The sequence below is a fragment of the Dendropsophus ebraccatus genome, chromosome 12, assembly GCF_027789765.1.
Source record: "Dendropsophus ebraccatus isolate aDenEbr1 chromosome 12, aDenEbr1.pat, whole genome shotgun sequence".
NCBI lineage: Eukaryota > Metazoa > Chordata > Amphibia > Anura > Hylidae > Dendropsophus > Dendropsophus ebraccatus.
Genome location: NC_091465.1, coordinates 13401250 through 13426898, shown reverse-complemented (window position 1 = coordinate 13426898; position 25649 = coordinate 13401250). Strand labels below are relative to the sequence as shown.

Genomic DNA, 25649 nt, shown 5'->3' with positions numbered 1-25649 from the left:
ACAGGATGTAACTCAGGATCAGTAATGTAATGTATGTACATCGTGACCCCACCAGCAGAATAGTGAGTGCAGCTCTGGAGTATAATACAGGATGTAACTCAAGATCAGTAATGTAATGTATGTACACAGTGACTCCACCAGCAGAATAGTGAGTGCAGCTCTGGAGTATAATACAGGATGTAACTCAGGATCAGTAATGTAATGTATGTACACAGTGACCCCACCAGCAGAATAGTGAGTGCAGCTCTGGAGTATAATACAGGATGTAACTCAGGATCAGTAATGTAATGTATGTACACAGTGACCCCACCAGCAGAATAGTGAGTGCAGCTTTGGAGTATAATACAGGATGTCGCTCATGTCTGTGGTAGTGTAAGTGAATCTGCAGTCCGTCTGCTTTATTACACATTATGCAAATCAGCTTTTTGGATTTGTACATGTACAGTGCCTGCAGCTTCAGGGAATAGTCTCACTGGATGGTCAGTCACTCCCCCCTCATATATCTTACCTCTGCCCCTGTAAGGCACACATATCCTAGATTGAGAGATGAGGGAATAATTAGATATAGTCTCCAGGGCACAGTAGATAGATAGTAGATTTTAGCTGCCATATAGATTAATATTCACCAGTCATCGATAATGCCTGGGAACAAGAAGAACAGGTTATTTGTCAACTTTGGTCATGTTGAAATGTCTTCTGAAGGCCGATATAAGCTAGGCAGCTAAGAACGTGGTAGTAAAATGTATACTGGATGATACAGGATTTAGCAGAAAAGTTTGAAATAAAACAGCAATATTTACATAATTGTAACCCCCTTGACCACAAGGCGAGCAACACATTTAGGCTAACTGCAACCCTACACAGAGAAAAAGAAAAAATTGGTCAGCTCTCCTAGAACACCGTTCACACTAGGCAGGAGCACGTTGCCATGGCTGAAATTGCCTCTATTTGGTCGTGCACTCTACCTGTCTCACCCATGGAGAGGCCATTACAGTGTAGGGTCTGCCCCGATATGAGGCCACCTTATCGTGGTGGGGCAGTTTACGCTGTTCGCAAATAGTAACCAAGAGACACATTATTTTTGTGGGAATTTTTTTTGGCATTTGGGGGGGGGGGGGCTGCTTTTAACTATTTTCATGTCTGTGGTGGGTCTGTATCCTGCTGTTGCGGTGAGGTGTTGCATTTTTCTGTGTTTTTGTGTAACTGTAACCCTAACCTAAGGACTGGAAGACAGAAAAGAGCAATACCAATTGTAACAGTAATGAAAAGCTTCAACCAAGGATTGAAAGGCAAGCATATCAGCAAACATGTCTAATGCTAAAATGGTGGCAAGCAAAATGGCAGTGCTGACCCTAAACATAAGGCTAACATGATTGCTGCACATTAAACAGACCAGCGATGCTTACCTGAACTAATTTTGACATGCAACTGTAGGACAGACAAACCAGAAAATACTAAACCTAGATACATAAGGTAACAGAACCAAGCTCAGTGCATAGATACAGTATCAGAACCAAGCTCAGTACATAGATACAGTAACAGAACCAAGCTCAGTGCATAGATACAGTAACAGGAGCAAACTCATTGCACACATGTTAAAAAAGAGATGCATACTTTTTATATACATATGGTAACAAAACGAAGCTCACTATATAGATAAAGCAACAGAACCAAATGAAACACCAGAATGTAGCTAAGCACATACAGTAGATACTGTATAACATAACCAAACTCTCAAATATAACAAAGAACCAAGCTTCCAACAGAGATACAACAACAAAAGCAAATGTATGGCATAGATAAGGCAAAAAATCTAACATCACCGCATCTATACAGTAAAATAACCAAGTTTAAAGGGGAAGCAAAAAAATCTTTCCTATCAACTGGTGCTAGAACATGATTTTTAATTTGTTACTTACTTTACTTTGTTACTTACTATCAAAAAATCTCCGGTCTTTCAGTACTTATCAGCTGCTGTATGTCCTAAATAAAGTGGTGTTCTCTTTCCAATCTGGAGAGCAGGAGAGGTTTTCTATGGGGACTTTCTGCTGCTCTGGACAGTTCCTGACATGGAAAGAGGTGGCAGCAGAGAGCACTGTGTCAGACTGGAAAGAATACACCACTTCCTGCAGGACATACAGCAGCTGATATGTAATGGAAGACTTGATATTTTTTAGTAGAAGTAAATTACAAATTTCTGGCACCAGTTAATCTGAAATAAAAATATTTTTTGCTGAACCACCCCTTTTATTTATAGATAAGATAACAGGAGCACATTTACAGAATAGATCTGGTAACAGAACCAAACAAACTACATAGATACTATAACAGAATGGAACTAAATGCACAGATGAAAACAGAAGTAAGCCTACTAGATAGATAGATAAACGGAACTGGACTTACCGCATAGACACTGCAAAAGAACCAAGCCAACTGTACTGCAGACATACAGTAAGAGGACCAAGCCTACAGCATAGATATGGTAACAGAACCAAGACTACGGCATAGATATAGTAACAAAACCAAGCCTACTGTACTGCAGAGATATAGTAACAGAACAAAGCTTACAGCATAGATATGGTAACAGAATCAAGTTTACTATATATACAGTAGATAGCAAAAGCAAGCTTACTATATATATGGTAAGAGAGACAAGCTACCTGCAGAGAAATGATAACAGAAGCAAACTTACTACATAGGTGCAGTTACCATAGGTATTCACCTGGAATGGTCTTCTAATAGTCTTTAATGCATTTCCAGAGGTGCTGAGCACTTGTTGGCTGCATTTGCTTCACCCTGTGGTCCAATTCATCCTAAACCATCTCAATCAGGTTTAGGTTGAATGATTATGAAGGCCGAGTCCTCTGACGCAGTACGCCATCGTTCTCCTTATTGATCAAATAGCCTGGAGGTGTGCTTTATCCGCTTCTCTCCTTTATTCCTTTGTACACTATATGGCTCCACACACTGATATTTCTCAGGATAATATCCACTACATAGAATATTCGCCTACGCTGCCTGGTTGTTGTTTTTTTTCAGGACACATGAACATATATTCATATTGGACTTGTCCTGAGCTGCTCCCTGCTGTGTATATGTCATTGTACTGTTATGTTATATATGCTGCAAACATCAAGTTCATCTCCGGTTGTTTGCTGCCATCTTGTGGCTGTTTAAAAGTATTACAGTGACTTGCAACTATTGTAACAAATATGCATATTAGAGTTGAGCCAACCTTAAGCAAGCTCAGGTCCGTCCAAACACAAGCGTGCGGCATTTGATTACTGGTGGCTAGAGAAGTTAGATGCAGCCCTAAGGCTGCCTAGAAAACATGGACACAGCCATAGGCCATAGGTTGGATCCATGTTGTCCAGGACTCCCTAGGGCTGCGTCAAACTTCTCCAGCAACTTGTAATCAAATGCTGAACACTCGGGTTTGGAAGAGGTCCACTCATCTCTAATGCAGATATTAAAGTCGTATGGCTTTCCTAACTTATTTTGTCCTGCCTAACCTCTCACACAAGTTAGAGGATGTCAGTGGTGACAGTGATTGTTAGAGATAAGCGAACCTGGAGCATGCTCGAGTCGATCCGAACCCGAACGTTCGGCATTTGATTAGCGGTGGCTGCTGAAGTTGGATAAAGCCCTAAGGCTATGTGGAAATCATGGATATAGTCATTGGCTGTATCCATGTTTTCCAGACAACCTTAGAGCTTTATCCAAGTTCAGCAGCCACCGCTAATCAAATGCCGAACGTTCGGGTTCGGATCGACTCGAACCCGGTTCGCTCATCTCTAGTGATTTTCCATCATGTCCGACCCCTTTGTTCAGGTAGAGATACAGCACTGATCCACCCGCTCTCTCTTCATGAATACTCTTCCTGCAATGATGAGCGGCTGGAGTGACCTCACTGCAGAGTGCCACCTGAATAGTCATTAAGGCAAATGTACCATCAGGCACATACGCTTTAAGTGCTGCCCATAGATAAAATGGCGCCAGCGCGGGGAAGCCAGTGTCACGGTCCTTTTTTTAAATCACTGGTTCCAGTGCACAGTGCCAGTCTAGTGCCGGCCACGGGCCCAGGCTGAAGCACTGGAGGCAAGCCGGCCCGCCCCCAGTGGGAGGACCCCCGCCCCTCTGTGACACGGCTGAATTAGAATCAATGGAGCCTTATCATAGAGGGGCAGGGATTTCCTCCCACTTCTTCAGCCCAGGCCAGTCCTCGTTAATAGACTGGCGCTGTGCACGGGAATCGGGCCGTGGTTCAAAAAAGAACAGCGGTACCGGCATCCCCATGCCAGCGCCGTTTTATTCATGGGCAGCACTTAAAGCGAATGTACTGATGGTACATTCGCTGTAAAGGGGTTAGCCAGCAGTAGAAAAACATGGCCACTTCCTTCCAGAGACAGCATTGCTTGTCTCCCGTTTGGGTGCAGGTTTTGCAACTCAATTCCAGTGAAGTGAATGGAGCTTAATTGCAGACCACACCTGAACTGGAGAAAAGAGCAATGTTGTCTCTGGTGTTGTGGCCATTATTTTGTAACACTGGAGAACCCCTTTAATATTTGAATATGGTGGGATGACTCCTGGCACCTCACTGATTGACTGTTTGAGGAGTCCTCAGTAGAAATGAACATGCTTGGCTCTATGTTTTCCAGGACTCCCTAGGGCTGCATCCCACTTCTTCAGCCACTGGTAATGACTCAGGTTTGGACAGTTCCGAGCATGCTGGAGCTGTGCTCATCTCTATTCCTCAGGTATTTTGTTGGATGCTACAATCTCCGTAATGTTTACATCCGAGGCCGGCTGGTTTGTACTTGCTTACCCTTTGATGTATTGCAATGTTGTTCTATTCAAGTGAATGAGACACTGCTGCAATACTGTCTACTTCTGCAATAAAAGGAATGGTGTTTGTAAGTACGCAGACAGCTGCTGATCGAGCTTCTCTGGAACGTCTACTTAACCCCGCTAGTACAGACAGGCATCACTGTAGTTATCAGTAATCTGAGTAGCGGACTCCCTCACTTACCGGATTTCTTTATATTTTATATGTACGTCTCCTTCTATCTGATTTCACAAAAACAATTCACCCCTGCAATGTGGACCATAAAGCCGTACAATCTACGGGCCTTGTCTGGGCAAATTTCTTCTTTTCAAGATTGATGAGCAGCGTCGTTGACTGGTCTTATCTGTTCCTATGAGAATATTGAATTCGGGGGCACTGACGGTCCAGGACAGACCTCAGAGGCTCGCTTCCTAATAAATGGAATGCATCTGTGACAGTTCATGCGTCATACACTGAAATCTACAGCAGCTACAACTGGCTATGTTAGAAAAGTGTCGGGACACACAGGGCATTGCCGCTTACTATGTACGGCATGGAGCAATGCAAAAAAAAAAGTGGAACTGGCCTGATGGATCACGTTTTCCAGGAATGGTGAAATCCTGATTCGGGAAGCCCTTATAGACGCGAGATGGTTGGCCCGTCCCAACATAATTAGCTGGATCAGTTGACAGTAACTTTGTGTGTGGCCAGCTTTGGGATTGTCATATCTTAGAAGACTGAAGAACATAGGGACATGGCTTGGTACCTATGAAGGAAGATCCATCTTCGCCATTCTCTGTGGCTGGCCAACTACAATTCGTCTTTATCTAGTGTGGTGTCCCACCACTGGTGTTTTTCTCTTCTCCTATGCACCTTTCAAAAAGCTATTTTTCTTAGGTTAAGTGGTGGATAAAGTATTGAGTTTTCCCACCAGGTGCCAGTGTATCCTTGTATGTGTTGCACAGTCAAGGAAGGTAATGGGTTAATGTTTTATGAGTGCCATGTGTTTTATGCTGACCAATAGGAGATGCCCTTTTCTTTTATACCTTTCATCTCTCTTCTTTTTCCTGCGTACACTCATCCCCACCAGTCACAGGCAGGCATACAGATGGCGACTGTAGGAGGAGTTTTCACTGGTGGAGGAAGAACACTTTAGTCTCATACAGATTCTCTGAGAGGAAGGACAAAATGCAAGCAGTTCCTGCAGAAGTTAAGCCAGGGCCAGGCTGATGCCAGGACCCCTGTCAGGGACACAACGCAGTTAGTTGAGTCTAGCTATGTGTGTGAACAGATGAAACACATGTTGACCCTAACCATTCTTCCTAAAGAGGACCACACAGTCACCGACAGGAGTGACAATACAGCCATACAAATGTGCCCTGTTACCCCATAGACTTTTGAGAGATAGCTCCATCCTCTCCATTTAATGATGCTATACATATGGCTTTTCTAGATCCCCTTGTACCTTTCTGCATCCCCAGCCCAGGACAGCAGCACAATAGGGGAGGACCAAGCTCCAGTAGCATCCCCCTAATATTCGTAAGGTATTTCTTCACAGCGGCTTTGATATCTTATCCATTTTGATATCCTACCCGTAATCCCGCCAGCTTTTGTGGGACAGCTACACCTGCTTTTGAGATCCCCGAGTGTACCCACATCTGTCTATCTAGCGAGAATATGGTCAGCTTCGAGTGGTTTGGACCCTGCCAGAGCACCAGTGAACTCATGTTAAACAAATTACAAATCGAGGATGACGTTAGTCTCCTTATTTTTTAGGCTATGTTCACACTACGCATATTTTCGCGGCCGGACATATACGTGTTAAACTCCGTCCCGGAATTTACGCTACTTGCGGCCGGCTACGTACGGACCGCGAACTTACGCCCGTAGTCTACTTACGCTTCCCGAGCGCCCTACGTAGCGATCTGACAGCGGTCTTTTACTTGGAAATCTTCGCCTAGCCCCGGACACCCCACAGAACCTTTTGGATCGGCAAAGAAAAGTGAAAAAATGAAGAAATCACCACTACGTACGGGACTGCATGTAACACTACGGGCGTAAGTTACAGCATTTTCGTCCTCAAACAATGGTCTGGTTCATTTTTTACGGCGCCGCGTACGATCCGGGCGTAAGTTTGTACGTAGTGTGAACTGTGCAGCCGTACATCGTATACTTTCTATTGTACGCAAACTACGTAAATCTCCGGGCGCTTATTCACGGAACGCGCTACATCCGGAGACTTACGTAGTGTGAACATAGCCTTAAAGTGTATTTGTCACAGTGCTGAGGGTGAAACTTCCACAGTGAATGTCTGAGATATTGGTAGAAGAAACATAAAAACTCATTCTACAAACTATTAACATACTGGATACCCAACATGGGGATGCCCCCCGAGCACTAATCCAGCCGGCTCACTCCATTGATAATCATTAGAAGGGATGGGCCAGTTGAGGGTGGATCAGTGCTCTGGGGGTGGGGCAGTGCTCCTAACAGCTTTACCAAAGACACAATTACATTAACAACTGCATGGGAATGGTGCCGAGGATGAAGGTAAGAGACATACCTTTTATGCTCAATATGCCCACTAGGGAGCTATTAGCAGCTTAGATTTGTCTAACCTCCTGATGGTTCCCCTTTAAGTCCCAAAACCCGTTATCTGCTGCATTATTGACTTTACATTAAAGGAAGAGATCTTGATCAGGACCTGCCCCTTACAGTATGTCAATTTCCAGGGTGAAGAATTGCTGTATTTTCCTTGCACAATCCTGTCCCACAGTGCAATGCCACTTTTCTAACTGCTTGAGAGTGTGGGACATCTCTGGCTCCTGGAGGTTTCTGTTCACCCTTACAGCCTAAAACATAGGCCAGGCCATTCACTTTTTGTGACTCCTTCCATATTCTCCCTCTGGGTCCAACTTGGATCCCAACCGGCCTTTCCACACTGACCGCAGCCACTCTTCTTCAATCTGAACTTCTCCCGGAGATTTAGTTGTAACATATTTCTAACCTTTTCTAATTTTTTGAAAATGAACAGATTGTATCCTATTAGTCAATACTACAGTTCCTCCTCCAAGATTACTTTAGACCCTCCAGCGAAATGTCTTATGAAGACGCACCATGTCTCCTTTCATTATAAATTAATACCTCCAATATTTAACCTCCATCTGGAATATCCTAGAAAGTTTTAGAACATATGGTTGCTGTAGGACCTCGTTGCAGCAACACTGAGCTTGTAGCTGCTCTCCACTCTTCCCCTTATCCTCCATAGACGTATGGACCAGGATTCAGTCTGTTGGCCTCCAGAGGTTGCATAGTTTTCTTTTCATTGTATTATAGTCATCTAATCGTTTATGTGGTTTAATAGTTCTATTCGACCAAGCGACTTACAGGAGTCTATTCAATCGTATACTATATCAAGTGGTTGGGATAAATTTCCGGCTCAGTTCCCCATCCCCCTCCTTTTGCTTTTGTGGTACTTAATGATCTGTCTACAATTTTGCATCTATAGCTTGTAATTATTTGTAATAAAGAAGAGACCGGACAAGAAGGAATATAAAACAGATTTCATATCTTTATTTCTTCTCTTTGTTCATTAAATATGCATTCACTTGTACAAATATTTATTGAAAATGACCTGTAGATGCTCTTTCCCAATGTCTACGAGTGAGGTGAGAACAATTCTAACTTACCCTTTAGTGAACCACAAGAATGTTTCACGCATCAGCAGAAGGTTTCTGGACTCTGATTTTCAGCTTCTAAAGACTCAGTAGGAAAACGCCAGAATTGGCTGAAAAACCACTAAATTGTTTAGTACTCAGTGCCGGGCGGAAACATACCAAGATTTCTGGAAAGTGAGGAGGTGATGGGGGTTATTTAAAGGAGACGGACCAGAACAAATCTATAAAAGACCCTCTGTCCCAACCACGAGTCATCTCAAAGGTTCCCGGCAACTTTTTCTTGCACCACTTTCTTCGATTGATCTCTTTCTGTCTGGGTAAAGGGAGAGATCTATCAATCAAGGCTGGCAGGGCGGGAAGAATCCGCTAGGCACCACCCCTATGGCTCATAGTTCAGGTAGCGTGAAAGCCATGACAGGTTCCCTTAAAAACTGTGAAAAACATTAATCTCTTTAGGTTCTGCTAGAATCAGATGACGGCCGAGGCTGAGCTACTGGTAGATTACGATGACTATGTCTCCTCCTGATACTTTCCCACCTGCCATTTGGATGCAGTTTTTGAAGCCAATGCCAGGAATGAATAATAAAGTGGAAAAAAAGAAAAATAAATTATAAATATATAGGAATCAACTTGTTTTCCCTTATCCACTCCGCATCAGAATAGCATGTGTGAAACTACCCTTAATAACCCACCATGACCTCCTCACAGGCTCAAAGGGGGATTCGAATGCCAACTAATATAGTTAAACTTGTAGGAGTTTATATATATATATATATATATATATATATATATATAGTATATACCAACCAAGAGCACAATGGTGGTCAAAGAGAAGGGAAAAAAAGTTCTGTTAAATAAATGTACTTCAAAAAATATTTAACTCGACAATCCCTACAGGTATAACTATATAAGTTGAGATGGGAAAACCCCTTTAAAGGAAACTGCTACTATGCAAAGATTTTTTTTCCAAATTTTTTTTTTTTTAACATCCCTTGCACCTATAGCTTTCTTTATATTTCAGGAAGAATAAAAGGGGTTATCCAGCTCGACAAAAACATGGCCACTTTCTTCCAGAGACAGCGCCACTCATCTCCAGTTTGGGAGCAGGATTTGTATCTCAGTTCCATTAAAGTGAATAGAGCCTGATCGCAAACCACCCCTGACCTGGAGACAAGAGCAGTGCTGTCTCTGCAAGAAAGTGACCATGTTTTTCTAACAATGGATAACCTCTTTAAGGAAAAGCTGCTGGAAAGAAGCTGGTGATGCGGAAGACCCAATCCATGACCAGGGAAGGAAAGATTTCATCAACCGCTCAATATTGCGTCAAACCCTACAAATCAGGGCATAAGAGGGTCCTTCGTATGATGTTACTACCATAGAGACCTTCCACGATTGTTAAAAAGCTTAATTCTTTCCCTTTAACTGCGGGAGAGTCATTATAAAACGCATTTACAGCCAAGCTGATGACTGCTCGTAAGATCTTGGCGGATGATGGTCCCTATATCCTGTAGTACGAAAGACTCTACCACACATCATTTCTTCCCCTATACAGCTGGTCTGAGTGTCAGCCAACGTCAGCAACTGTAATGGACCTGCCATTGTCACGGGTCTACAGTGCCCGGGCTGACACGTTCCACAATGTAGTACTGACCCAAAGTAACAGGAACTGTCTCACTACGAGGGTTCTACGTAATGCATGAGGAAGTGTATGCCTATCGGGAGTGCTCTGTGATTTGCACAGGGTTATAAGTTTTTGTTTGCATTACTACAGGCAGTGCACATTATGACCTCATCGACTCCGGCCATATGACAACAGAAAACTTTTCACATATGTTGGGCTGGTTTCTGTTTGGATTCCATATTTAAAAGGGTTATCCAAGATTAGACAGACTTGCTTATTTTCAGAAATAGCGCCCCTCTTGTCCTCAGTTTCTTTGTGGTATTGCAGCTCAGTTATAATAAAGTGAATGTCACCGAGTTGTTATACCACCCTCAACCTGTGAACAGGTAAGGTGCTGTTTTTGTAGCCCTTGTTAACCCCTTTAACCGTAATAAAAAGTTCAGTTGCCTATGCTTCAGTGCCCTCTTCTTTAAAGAGGTTGTCCACTTTAAACTACCTTATACCCTATCCAGAGGATTGTGGGGGGGTCTGACATCTGTACCCCCCACTGATCACCAGAATTGCCCCCAGCTTCTTTGTTATAAATACAGCTATGGGTACGGCACGTGGCCCATGACTCTATTCATTCCTATGGAGCCACTGGAAAGAGCAAAGTGCAGTACTGTTCTCTCTCTGGTGGTTCTATAGAGAAGGATTGAAGCTGTTGGAGAGACAAGAGCACAGCACTTTGCTCTTTCCACCGGCTCCATAGGAATGAATAGAGCCATGGGCCATGAGTCGTACCCATGGCTGTATCCATAACAAAGGAGTCAGGGGCAATTCTGAAGTTCGGCAGGGGGTACAGAGGTCGGAAACTCCGCAATCTCTTACTTGTCCCCTATCCTGTGGATAGGGAACATGTTAGTTTAAGGTGGACAACCTCTTTAAGGATTTAATAGGAGTCAATGAGAGTCATCCCAGTACAGGGTTATGTAGTGTATAGGCAGACAGCTGTATACTCCGAATGTGGTGTAAACAGAGCACAACATTAATTTCACTCATTATTGAAATAAAAAAAACATGAACTCATCGATATCTCTACTTTTTTTCTCTAAAGTGAGCAATGGGCTACTATTCACTTACTAGAAATGTGTTGGTTGTAAGTGAAGAAGATTACTATGAAAGCTAACTTCAAAGTCTAGTCAATTTTAAGTCCAGAATTTAGGGCTTAGAGGTGTAGGCCGTGAGATCAACCTCATGGGGAACACATACAAGAAGACATGACAGGACTTTACAAGGTGCCATCCTGAAGTTGAGCCTCAAGTGGTTGTTGCTCTTCAATCGCGACCCAGTAGAGTCATCTGCGGGGGGAGGACATATTTCTGTAACGTGAAACATCTCTATAGTCTCAAAGAAGAAGAAGAAGTCGCTAAGTGCAATGGATGTTTAGCTTTTGCTTCTGGCCATGTATACATTGCACCCTTCAACATAACTTCTCCAGATAATCCAAGCACAAGCACCAGAGGATCCTTCCCCACCTCATGTGTACTACAAGCTAAGGCTTGAACAGGTCTGTTTTTTTTAGATGGCATATGTGCTTCTGATGGCAATAAGGCACTGAAGGGGCAAGGCTTCCTACAGAGAATCCCCCTCCTCAGGGGCTTAACATGCAGGTCTATCCCATAGATACTAAACGATCACTGGAAAGACAATCATGGATCAAAGTAGAGTTGGTAGAACTTATGGGACCGCAATGTGCTTTTTCTAAACATCACCTGCCTATCCTGGGACCTTTTCACCATTAAAATAAAAATGTCCTTTATAGCACATTCACAACTGTCTTGTCCATCTGAGGGGCACCTAGCACATCACCATTGGCTTGTATACAGACAGTACAGTATGTTGAGGTTTAATGTCATTAGAAAGGCAAGAGAATATTAGTAAAGCTACTAGCCAAAACGACTGCCATAGGTTTGGTATCCATGGCCTTATGGTGGCCAGAACTCACACAGTCAGTGATGAAATGGTTGGATCTCACATTAGTTGCACTGGTATATGAGCACCATTGTTTATTTACAGGGTTTGTCAGAAGGTCTTTAGGAATCTGAAGCATTCATACTCATCATACAACCAAGGTCATCCAACAGTCGTCCCCCCCAGCTAACCTCCCAGTTGGACAGATACACAGCACAATGAAGATATAATCCAAAGACCCCACTTCCCCTTGTTAATACCTATCTGGCTAGGAAACTGCACCAAAAAAAAATCTAAACTATGACCAGAAATCTATAGCACCAATGACCCTCTCCCACCTAGGGAGGTCAGATTGCCGTCCCCATAAGGAAAACTGCTAAATTATTACTGGACAACTATTTCCACAGCAGCCATTGAAAGTTGTATCCACATCGAGCCTGTGGCTACTAGCAGCTCCATACAAAAATAAAACATATATCTATCTATATATAGATATAGACTTTCTGCTCTCTTTTTTTTTACTATATATTTCTATATATAATCTCTTTATATAGGTTATTTGTATATGTAGAATTGTATATTTGCACAGAAACTGTATGAGAATACCTCTTGCCATATAAAAGAAACTGCTCCAAGATACAAATAAGTTATGTACAACACAAAATCCTTCCTGGATCCCTCCAGCGACTGGAAATCCAGAGACCAAAATCAGAGCAATCGTGATCGGTCACGTGCGCGGCAAATTGTCCCCCCCCCCCTCAGTTCCAGCCGCGTGTCCACGTCACTGCCATAGAAACGGGAGTATACGTTTACAGCGGGTTGTGTGGGGGAGACGGCTGTTTTCTATCTTGGGCTTCTGCTGTTTCCCCTCTGTGGTTTTTTGCCAATACATGACCCGTTCTTACAATCTACAGAGCTCAGAAGAGCACAGACAACACATATAATAATATATATATATAAATACAGTTCTGCAGCCGCAAAGCATCCGCACGTCCGTTCAGGGTGGCAGCTCTCTTCTAGAACTAGATCTGTTCACCAAAGAGCCTACACTGGGGGGCACAGAGGCATTAGGGCTTACAATGTACTGTACAAAGTGCAAACAACTCCGCAACTTCTCTTCTTACCTTTTGCCACAGATCTGAGACCCAAAGCAAGGGCCCAGCCTGGGAGGAACAACTCCACTAGAGTTCTCCATTTACAGGAATTAGACCAAACATCTCTATACATATATATATATATATATAATATAATTCTGCCTCCTCCTCCAGTATAAACATCTTGTGCTTCTTCGTGTACAATAACCTAACACTTACCGGACTAGCTAACTGGAGCCGTCAACTCATAAAGAACTCCAAAATCCATTACGGGAAACATTTCCATGGAGTTCTGTAACACAGCCTTGAGGTTGGGTAAATCACTCTCATTCCTTATGGTACACAGGGTCTCTTGTATTGCTGCTGATCTGGGAATAGTAAAGGATTCGACACCTATTTCAGCTTATGACCCGATCCCGTTTCCATTCACCATGGATCGTTTAGACTTCTCTCCATTGTTAAACAGGCCGGCACAGCACCATCTCTGTAGCCAATGGGCTCACAAAGTTAATCGCCAATGTGACACCTGCTTAGTGGGTAACAATAAATACTATATTATAGACATTACTTCTTGCCGAGCTATTAAAAGGCTACGATTGTTGGATAGTTAAAAAGACACTCATCTGCTACTGCCCAAAGGGACTCAATGGTACACCCTTCCTAACACAAGTAGTAGTCACTGACAAAGATGGCTGAGCTTTATGGTAATTCCTGGGATCCCCAGTTCCATACAATCTCATCAAAAGTAAGATGCATGTGACTTATCGACACAAACCCTTACGGAGAATATTCCCAAAATATGTAAGCCTAGGAGAGAGGAGGGAACCCCATAACACAATAGGGTGAGTAGCCTGCAGTACGTTATATAGATATTTGCCTTACTTAATCTCTTGTGTGCACACCAAGTACACAATGTGGTTTAACCCATTACTCTTATTGGCTGCATTGACATTCCATACAAATGTCCTGAACATGTTTAAGTCACCAAAGAGCTCCATAGCAACTGAATGATGGGACTACTGTGTGTGGTGACCACTTAGTACAATCTCCATGGAGACAAGGATGGGACTACTGCGTGTGGTGACCACTGGGCACAATCTTCATAGAGACAATGATAGGACTACTGCGTGTAGTAACCACTGGGTAAAAGCTCCACAGGGACTGAAAGATGAGACTACTGCGTGTGGTGACCACTGGGTACAATCTCCATGGAGACAGGGATGGGACTACTGTGTGTGGTGACCACTGGGTACAATCTCCATTGAGACAGGGATGGGACTACTGTGTGTGGTGACCACTGGGTACAACCTCCATAGAGATAATGATTAGACTACTGTGTGTGGTGACCACTGGGTACAACCTCCATAGAGATAATGATTAGACTACTGTGTGTGGTGACCACTAGGTACAACCTCCATAGAGATAATGATTAGACTACCGTGTGTGGTGACCACTGGGTACAATCTCCATAGAGACAATGATGGGACTATTGTATGTGGTCACCACTGGGTAGAAGCTCCACAGGGACTGAAATATGAGACAGAGGCAACCACTGGGTACAATTTCCATAGAAACAATGATAAGGCCACACTGTGTGGTGACCACTGGGATGAAGCTCCATAGAGAAAACTATGAGACTACTCTGTGTGGTGACCATTGGGTACAGTCTTCCTAGTGACAATGATGAGACTACTCACTGGGTAGAAGCTCAGACTACTTTGTGCGGTGGCTATCATGTGCGGCAACCACAAGCCCTATAGGGACTGGATGATGGGGATACTGTGCAGGGACCACCAGGTACAAGCTCCAAAGAGACTTAATTGTCAGACTACTTGGTGTGTTGACCACTAGGTACACTGACCACAAGCCTCATAGGGACTGTATGATGTGTGGTGACCACTAGGCTAAATGATCAAGAGTTCCCTAGGGACTGAATACTGAACGATGGAACCACTCTGGGTACAACCTTCTCTGGTTATACGTCTCGGCCTGTGGAAGTTGGACAGGTTGATTTACTGTGGATTTTGTTAATGTAAAGCTTCTCCAGTGAGAAGGCAATATATGAACGCAATGCAGCCAGGAGAGAAGAGAGACAATGCATTTCCCTGGATACTTGCCCCTTACAGATCCGCTCTGTCAGTGCTCTATTATTCCCCCCCCCCCCGCCATGCACAACTCTGTAAATCTACGAAAAACACATTTCCAGAGTTCACCGTGATAGAATGAATGCACCCTCATCCTTTACCCAATATATAAAAAAGCAAAACAAATATATTGCTATATTCTATAGACCCACAAAAGTCTTGTAGAAATCTGCTACTATAAAGCACCTTTAACTGATGGTCACTGTGGTCACATAGTCTCTACGTATGTGAGATGGCAGCTATACATTATCAACCAATGGATGAGAAGAGGCAGACTGTGATGGTGGAACTATATACAGCGAGCGGAGCTCCTGGCTTCCCTCATGTATCTGCTCTTATCATTGGCACTAGGACGGGTAATGTTACCGATAGCGGACAACAATGCGATGTCATTGATCTGAAACATGACGCCCCTTATTGACGGCTGCAGCAAATGACACAATGGAGTGGAAAAATACTACAGAACCATCGGCAGCAGACTCTGAAAATATGGGAATTATTGCTTAAAATGCAAACAACGGTAATTCACCCCAACTCTCCGACCCCAACAATACTCTTCAGCCGCCCCAATCACTTCATCCCTACAAGTGACTAAAAAGCCCCACCCTTAGGGCCCTATTACACGGGACGATTATCGTGTGGAATATCGTTCAAATTTAAACGATAATCGGCCTGTGTAATTGCAGGCAACGATCAAAAAACCGTTCATGTTTTGTTGATCGTTGATTTAGATCTGACCCTAAAATCATTGTTAATCGTTGGATGTAATTCCACATTCGTTCACTAATCGCTCAGTGTAATTGCACATCGTTCCTTCATTTGCTGGGATCAGATGGAGAAAACGATCCTAGTAATGAACGACTATCGTTCTGCGTAATATGGTGAACGATTTCAGGCTAACAATAAACAATCTCGTTTGTGATCACTTATCCTTAAAAATCGCTTCATCTAATGGGACCCTTACTCTCCGACCTTAGTAGTATCCAACCTCTCCAACCTTGGTTACTATAAAACCCCACCCTTACTCTCCAACCTAGGTCCTCTGTAATACTCTCCTTCATGCTCCGTACTCCACATTACTCTCCTGAATTGTGTATTACTCTACTTTCTTTTATTCTCTGTTACTCTACATTAATCCACTCCTTTCTCTTATACTCTGTTTTACTCTCCTTCACTCTTTGGTATTCTATATTTCTCTTTTTCAGTTTGTCTTACTCTCTACTATCTTACAATGCTCCCCTTCTTTGTGTGTAACCCTCCATTACGCTCATGTACTCTGTATTACCCTCCTTCACTCTCTTCTACAGTATATTACTCTCCCTTGATCTCTATTGCTCTCCTTTGTTTTATTACTCTATATACTCCTCTTCATTGTTTGTTACCCAACATTACTCTCTCTCTCTCTCTATTACTCTCCTTTAGTCTCTGTAGCTCTACATTACTTTTCTTTGCCCTGTATAACTGCTTTACTCTGTTCCAGTATATTACCCTCCAATATAGTCATTACTCTTCTTTACTCCTTTTTACAGTACATAACTTTCCTTCACCCTCTATTACTATACATTACTCTCCTTTGCTCTCTGGTACTCGCCTTTATTGTGTTTTAAGCTACATTACTTTGCTCTGCTACTCTGTATTAACTTTTGGTTGCACTACATATCTCTCCCTCATTGTTTGTTACTTGACATGTTAAAGTTACCCATACACCTTATACTAAAGATGGCCGAACCCTCTGTCACTAGTGGGTTTGGATGACAGTATATGCATATGGGAACCTCCAGACTCTCCACTCATGGAGGAAAAAAAGGTTTGGGCAATTTCTGCTGCCCGATTATTTTTATTTTGGGAGCGATATGCCACCGCCCGAACAGTCTGGCAGCTTACCGCTCCTCTTCCCATACAGAACACAGGAACAATTAGCCACGTCAAATGTTCCTGTCAATGGGGACACCAGAAGAGAGAAATGTCGGCCAAATAATCGATCAGCTGACACTTATTGAAAATGTATGGGCACCTTTAGGCTATGTTCACACCCCTCCTTTTAGCAGAAAATACATCTGTACTATGCAAATTGCGGCTGTATTTTTAGCTTGAAATGACAGCTGTCCAAAAATATGGCCACAAAATGGCAAAGAAAAGAACATAGCCTAACAGTGGACTACCTACATTTATCCCATTAAAGTTTTGTTCCAAGTAACCACAAGGAGACAGCTTTGGGAGTGTTGTTAGTTGGATAAAAACCATCAAAGGTATCAGACCCCAAACTCCACAAGTGAAGCTTCTATCAGCCTATAATAAAGAGAAACGGTAACACCAAAAAGCCCCATTCACTGACAGATAACTTGTACTACCTTGTCTTGTGTCTCCGAGCCCCGAATGGCCCATCCTTATCCTTCTAATGTTCTTAGTAAAATCCTTCTAATGTTCTTAGTAAAATATTTCAGTATAAATGGTGCAACCGAATCCCAACTGAGCTCATGTGTCTCGGAGAATGCCCTTGGAGACTGGAATTGGGGTTGTTAGTACTAGTGGTGTCTGACTCCGGTAGTACAAATTAGACCGTGGTAAATGGATACAGCTTTTAGTGGTGTTAATGTCCTCTTGGGAAAAACAAAACAAAAACAGAACATTTGTTCTACATGATTAAGCCTTCTCCAGCAACATACATACATGGCATGTGAGGCCTGCAATGACATGTATGCTGCCTCATAGATACCGAGCTATCACCGCTAGCAGGGCGGGATGTAGTCAAAACCACATGTAGTGCCGAGCTGTGACGTACGCATGATTCTTCAGATCTAGCAGTCTTAACACTGTACATTGCTCCAAGGTGTGAGGCGTGAGTGTATACTCGGCACACACACAGGGTTGGTGAGGTAGGCAATGAACGCACAACTCGCTGCTCACGCTTTAGTGTGAAGTCCTTTAAAAGGGAGGGCAGAGAGTGGCAGCACCAAGAGACAGAAATGACCTGAAATAGGCCTGTCTCCAAAGATGGTCACAGAAGTGTGGCATGGCCGCTGGAGTCATCGGGCTCTGTGCTGGTCAGGATGGCAGCCCGATCGTCAGACAGTGAACGGTGACAGAGCTCGTCCCTCAGAGCAGAGAGACGGAAGAAGGGGTCTTGTCGAGCTGGGCGTTTCTTCCTACGGATGCAGCGAGTGTCCATGTACATGGCTGGGGCTGGCTGGTGGACCTGTGAGGTGGATCCATCTGCTAGAGACAACACAACTTGCATTAATCTTATATGACCCAGCTGAGATCCCCCACCATTTTACTCTCTAACATAAGGGACATGTTTATCAAAGTCTGCTTCTAGCGTAAACTGGATACAAATCTCTAATCTGTGTGCTTTTTTTCCAAGCTTTCACCTTGTGCACCCTATGGGCTGCGGAAAATGTATAAAAATCAACACCAGCGCAAAGCAGCTTCTGTAATGCTGGATTTAGCATAAGCGTGAATCTCTCTCGATAAATCAGCGGTGGGAAACAAAGGGAGCGCAAAACAAACAGAAAAACACAAATTGATAAATGTGCCGCTATGTATTTAGTAGTAAAAGGACTTTAATTGCCCTAAAAGAAATTGCACAAAAATAATTTTTAAAGGGGGACCAACTTTTTATATAATAGATAACTTTTTAAATATTTCATTCTCCCCAACCCTCTGGAGCAGTCCAGTCCTTGAGGACCTTCAGCAGGTTCTGATCCGAATGTCTCACAGAGAAAATACTGAAGCCATTTCCTGATGCAGCGGTGGAAGAGAAGGACCTGGAGCTTAACGTTACATTAGCAGCTGTAGTTTAGCAGTGAAGATGGCCCAGAGAGCAGTACATTCTGCCAGGCAATGGTGGATATGGTCCGGACATTGAATATTTAAGAATAGTAAGTGCACTTTTTGCTGTTCATTGTAGGGGGGTAGCTCCTCTTACGTGATTCTAAAACATCCATCACTGCTGAGTTAGTTTCTCTGGTTTACTGCAACCTAGCCAAAGGATCTTCATCCTGCAGGGTCATACTAACTCTACAGATTCTACAATAACCTACACCAAATGGCCCCTTTATTAGAGCCACTCTCCCCATCCAGCAGCATGTTGGACCTCCTATGGTGTTCAGAACCACAGCAATTTGTGATGAAATAGTTCTCAAGTATTACTGGTCCATGCACGCAAGATGGACATCCCAACATGCTCTGATGAGCTCGTTCTACTTCATACCAGAGATGGACACAGCGTAGAGATATAAGAACTGTGAAGCCTGGAAAACTCTTTCATGTTCCAGAACATATGGAATTTCTCCATTACCATTTGACCCTTGTTGATTGTGGATTGTCCTGCTGCATCTCCTTCTACAATAGAAGAAAGAGCCACCATGGAAGGATGGACTTGGTTGCAGCAATCCATAGATAAGTCTTACTGTCTAAAACCTCCATTGACAAGTGTCAGACGAGGAAAAATGGCTAGAAAACACTCCCCATGCCATTACACCACCAACCTAAACTGTTTAGACCTGACAGGAAGAGGTCAGTGATTGTGCCAAATTGTGGTCCCCTTCATCATCGTGCCACAGCAATCTGGATCCATCTCTCTCTACTGCTCAATGAGACAGTCTTTACCCCTTTGTCCACTGGCATGCACTTACTATAGACACAATGGTGCTAAAGAGGGTCATCTTCCGTTATAGTGTATTCAAGCTCGGAAGAGGCGAGTTTTGGGTTCCGACACCTTAGTGGGACACCAGCCTTGTATTTTGCTGCTGTTTCCTGACTGTGCTCCGTCTGTTCATCAGAAAGATTACTGACACGCTCTTCTGGGACGTTCCGGTGATGACTTGTTTCCATCCAAACGGTCCTCTTTCACTGGATATTTTATCTCAATTGACCCAGTCTCTTTACATTAGAAAAACCCGCAAGGTTGGTAGTGAAATTTAGGCAATGACAAGTCTACCCTGAATGACCAGAGCACGCTCCAAGTTTCTTAGATCCCTGGATTTTCTCATCTAATGTGGTTTTATGCTGAAACTGATCCCCAGAAATCTGATTACTGTTTTTTATGTTGCACTCTGGGGTCTTCCATACCAGGAAGATCCAATTGTTAGAGGACCACAGGCATCTCTAATAAAGCGGCCATTCACCGTGCATAATATAGCCTGGCATCTTACCATTTTGGTTGATCTTGAGTAACGCTGTGCAGACCAGGCTCTAACCACAAAGGCCATTTAGCCCCTGCCCCATATCCCAAGCTCTGTCCATTACTAAGCAATAGTGAGTGGACTGATGCAGAAGAATGGGAGGACTATCAGAGGAAGGTTATTGGAGCGGTTCTTTAAAATCCTGATATATATAACCCCATTCACACCTGACATCAGGAGCAGCGTTCTTACCGGAGTACTTCTGGGATTTAGATCTGCCCTTGGTGGACTTTTTGGGCTTATGAACGCGATCATCTCTCACAACTTCTGACCTCTCAGGTACAGCAGCTAACCCAAGCCTGCAGCGGAGAGAAGATGAAGGTGAGGTTAAACACATTGCTATAACTCACTCCCAGGTATCTGCAAGGCACCTATATATATATATATATATATATATATATAAATAAAGCATGCTGTAGAGGAACAACCCCAAACATACAGATCCACCTTAACGCTTCTATTTTTATTTTATTCTATTCCTAAGATGCCTATACACCTTCAATAACGGTTTGTCAAACAATCGTTGGACGGTTACCTCGTCCGGCCTCCCCATATACAAAAACGTTCTGCATGGTAATGTCGTCTCTATGGGGAGAGGTTAGTCACGGCCAGCCAGCTCTTAAGCCAGCTTATCCCTTTGAGAACAAAAGTATCGAGCAGTGAGAATAGATCACGCCCAAGCTCTTACTTGTCATCTGTCGGTGGAGAGTTGGGAGGCCTCCATACACCTTATCCTAAAAATTATATGGGCACCTTTACCTTGCGGCACTTTGTCCATAGGTTCCTAAATAAAAGTACTGTTTTGCACAGAACAGTAACTCTTTGTTTTGGCAAACATAGGGTCAACTTAATACCCAGAACATTATACTGCATTATACCTTATGCATTCTGTTCATACGACCCTTAAAGAAGTCCAGCAAAATTCAAAAAAAGGAGGAGGAAGGGTGGTGCGGAAAATTATAATCACGTAAAGTTACCTGTCCTTGTGCCCGGTAGCAACACTCCTGGGCCCCGTTGCCAGCCGTCGGTCACCCGCAGCTCTTCCAGCTGCAACATCATGTACCTGGCTGAGCCAGGCTATGACATTGCAGCTGGAAGAGCTGGGTACATGACGTACCGGATTCCAGACTAAACGTATATCCGGCAGTTGTCAGTGGGAACCTGCAGTGGCGCTACGGAGGCACAGGGACAGGTAAGTTTACTTTGTTTCTTTTTTCCCACATCCACCCTGCCTACCTCCCTTTTTTTACATTTCCTGGGACTTCTCCTTTAAACTCTTTTGCTAACGAGAACAGAACAAAAATGTATCACTGTAACAAGAGGCTGTAGAGCCCAGCAAATGAAGTCCCAAAGAACTAAATGTTTACTAAGTTGTCCAAAAACATTCTACATGTTATCTGAACCCACCAAATTCAGCAGAACTAGCCAACCACCTCATGTGTATGAAGGCCTCTTGATTCTCCTCTAAAATATTATGTTGAAAAACGAATGAGCAGGAAAGTCACATTTCAGCTTCTTATTCTTGAGGAAGAGATAAGCAGCTGTCGGTGGAGTCTGACATCAGTTTACCCCCTTAGTTCCAAACACATGAATACTTAGCTGAAAGCTAGCATATGTGTATGGCCTTTACATTTTTCTTTAATAATTAAAGTGTATCTGTCATGACGCCCACTGCCAAATCAGTGTCGAGTTTCTCAGTTAATCTGTAAGTTTGGGTCTCTTTGGATTTCAACACGTAATGAGACCTTAATGCGTTGCGCGCATTAAGGTCTCAGTGCTTGTTGGTGTCCAAGAAGACACAAGTTTCCAGATTAACAGAGGAACTCTGTTGGTCCGACAGAGGGAGTTATGACGGGTACACTTTAAAGGTAGCGGTGCATATTAAATTGATCATGGTGAACAATTATATTTTGGTTTATGAGGTTACCGACCGTCCCTATGTAAAATGAGGTTGTTTGTGTTTACAATTTCCCAAATTTGGCTTAAAGAATTCATGGGTGCGCGGTATTGTGGGGATCTAAAGCTGAGTGGTCCAATGCTAAAGACATGAATGGTCTAAAAGCTGAAGACTGATTGATTGATTGATCCAGGATGTGTGGATTGACTGGATGTTGTGGCAGCCTTGGCTGAGAGTCATAAGAGTCAACGTGGCTTCCAAGATATTTCTGTAACCGTTTTAGGAACTTTCAATTATTAAGATTTAATTTTTTTAAAAGAAATGTACAGTTGTGGTCAACAATAATGACACCTTTGAAAATTAAGTATAAAAAAGTCAATATCTTCAGAATTAAGTGGATTTAGACCAACTCTGGAGCTTCAGAAAGATGTAATAGTGTGCCCAAATACTTTCAACAAAAGCCAACTTGTCACTAGAGATAAATGAATCGATACAGCAAAAATTGGGGATTTGGCCCAAATTTCATGAAATATCTTAATTAGCAGTCAACACTTTAAGGATAGCAAGATGAAGGCTCACAATTACTTGGGCGGTGGCCTGGCAGGCTTCCCCATAATGCCTGCAGTCAGCCCTTCCTGTACTGACAAAAGCATTGAACGATCCTGCTGGATATTAGCCCTTCCTGTATGACAGGATGAGTTACAGACACTATAAAGCAGCAGGAAATCGTCAGGAAGACATCAGACAGAAAGTGAGAATACAGACAGGGGCGCAGCTAGGATTCATGGGGGCCCCATAGCAGCAAAAACTGTACGCCCCCCCCCCCCCCCACTACCACGCACAACACAAAGTTGTACAGGAGCAGACTACCTTCTGCTTAACCCCTTATGTACTGCTGTGTGACAAAAACCTCACTTACATCCTGCAGCATAAAAAAGGGGTTAAAAGCAGAAGAGAAGGACATCTCTGCTTTACTGCTTGTGCACTGATAACCCCTGACCTCTGCTGAAGCTCCAGAGAACAGAGGAAGGGGTATGAGAGCAGTGAAGCAGAGATCTCCTCCTCTTCTGCTTTTAACCCTTTTTTGTGTTGCAGCAGGTAAATGAACTTTGGGTCACTTACACACAGAAGTACATAAGGGGTTAAGCAGAAGGACACAGGATGACTTTTATCTTCACTGTAAATCCCCAGGCCCCCCTCCCCCAAGGGCCCCATAGCAGCTGCCTTCCCTACCTCTATGGTAGCTATGCCACTGAATACAGATAACTAGATAGTGGATCAGTGTCAGTGGTGTGTTATCTAGTAAAGAGAAAATTGAGTTGATAAATTTAAGATAGAGATAGGAGTCACTGCCTGTCTCCTGCAGACCAAGGAAATCATTGCTAAGACTGCAGCAATCACCAATCATCTTTAATAATACATGAGAGCAGATACCATGCCATTGGGTCAAGCAAGCAATGTAACACTCCAGACTGTGTCCAAGTGACAATTTAATCCTGTTGCTGATAGCACTATGCAGTTAGTGTCTTGAATCATTTTGTTAGTATCACCAGCTAGGCACTAGTAGAGATACTTCCACACTTTTGTAGGTCTGGTACCAATCCGCTTCCTTAATTGATATTTTATTATGTCCTTTCATATGTATAAGTTGAAGTCCTGCCATGCTTTCTTACACCTGATGAGACTGGACGAGAGAGCAATGGAGCAGTGTAGTCTGCAACAATAGCCAGTGCGACAAGGGATGGAAGAAGAATTCATACAGCAAATGATACTTCAGCCTGTTAAATCCTGTTGCTGACAGCAAAATGCAGTCAGTACTAAGAATATAATTGTCAGTGCCACTAAAAATGGTATGGTCGTAAATCAAGCCAGCATTCGTGCCATTTCAGCCTGTGTCCAAGTGAAAATTTAAACTCTTCTTGTTGATAATATTGTTTTGTTCTGCATCAAGCATTTATACAGTGTTTTGATTGTGAACATGTTAAGAACCAATAGTGTTTGAAATGTGCTGGGATTACCTGTACTTTTTGCCTTTACACATCAATGTATCCAACTATATTTTCATGGAGTGAGATGTTGCACTGTCAAACTTCAGCCTGTGTCTGAATAATATTTATATTTTAATTTAAAAAAAAATAAAAAAAATCAATGTGCTTATTTATATAATGCCCCTTTCAACAGCACTGGGCAAAAATTGTCATCTTCTCTGCCGCTACTACTAGCCCTACACAGTCACCCATCTCCAGTCTTGTCTGTCATGTTTCATACTGGACTGCTGTTGCCACTGCTACACCTACTAGTACCCCTGCTGCCATTTCTACTACCACCACCCACATGTCTATCATATTGCATACTCTATGCTGCAGGTACCACTACACCTTGTACTGCTACTAGGAGCCCTATACAGCTCAAAATCTTTGCCTCCTCCATAATATTACATACAGCTTTGTGTGTGTTATGGAAACCTTACCCTGTAAAATCTAACTCGCCCAAATCTGCACCTGGAAGAAAAAATGTTTTTTTACAGCTTTGAGGGAAAGACAATGCTTGGGTTCGAATCCGCTCCAATATCTGCCAGGAGTTTGTATGTTCTGCCATGTTTGCAAAGGTTTCCTCACACACATTATAAATAAAATAATAAAAAATATAAAAGATGTTGCTTCTTCCGATACCAGCCATCTTCTTCGCAAAAAAGTATGGACCGTTTTTAATACTAAAAAGTAAAAAAAAAAAATAATAATTATATATATATATATATATATATATATATATATATATATATATATATATTGTGTATACGTTGCTGTCACTTTGACCATATAGATATTGTCTTGGCCTTAATGATCTTAGTTGGATACAGTCCTAGGAGACCTCCAAGTGTCACTTTTCTAGAGAACCAGGCACTTCCTTATCTGAATCTGCCTCAAAACTGAACCCGCAGACTATTTGATTGAATTGGACCAGACAGGCATTCTGAGAATTGTGCTCATCGCTATCTGTCACCATACATTTAGTCATTTCTGAAAAACAAAGAATACTATGACATGGCCAGGATGATAGGTCCCTTCCCTGGTATGACATGGACAGCACTAGAGGCCTCTTCCCTAGTATGACATGGCCAGGATTATAGGCCCCCTCTCTAGTATGACATGGACAGGACTATCGGCCTCTTTTCTAACCGGTGAAAACAATGCCGCCTCCAGGTATTTCTGTAGACATTTGTAACTTCTTGCTCCTCTCTTCTGAGAGTTT

At 43.0% G+C, this 25649-nt stretch overlaps 1 protein-coding gene across 4 annotated transcripts in view; it reads right to left on the bottom strand.

Annotated features, from left to right (window-relative positions):
• Positions 1 to 17732: 17732 nt before the first annotated feature.
• IGSF9B (immunoglobulin superfamily member 9B) overlaps positions 17733 to 25649 on the bottom strand; it is a 48018-nt gene continuing 40101 nt past the window's right edge. For 2 of the 4 annotated variants that reach the window (XM_069947716.1, XM_069947718.1), the window contains exons 19-20: positions 20693 to 20799; positions 17733 to 18530 (exon numbers count right to left, since the gene is read on the bottom strand). In XM_069947716.1, the coding sequence (XP_069803817.1) occupies positions 18313 to 18530; positions 20693 to 20799 (325 nt within the window). In that variant the 3' untranslated portion in view covers positions 17733 to 18312. Of the gene's footprint in view, positions 18531 to 20692; positions 20800 to 25649 lie in introns of those variants that run through there. The other 2 variants (XM_069947717.1, XM_069947719.1) reach the window with 2 other exon arrangements.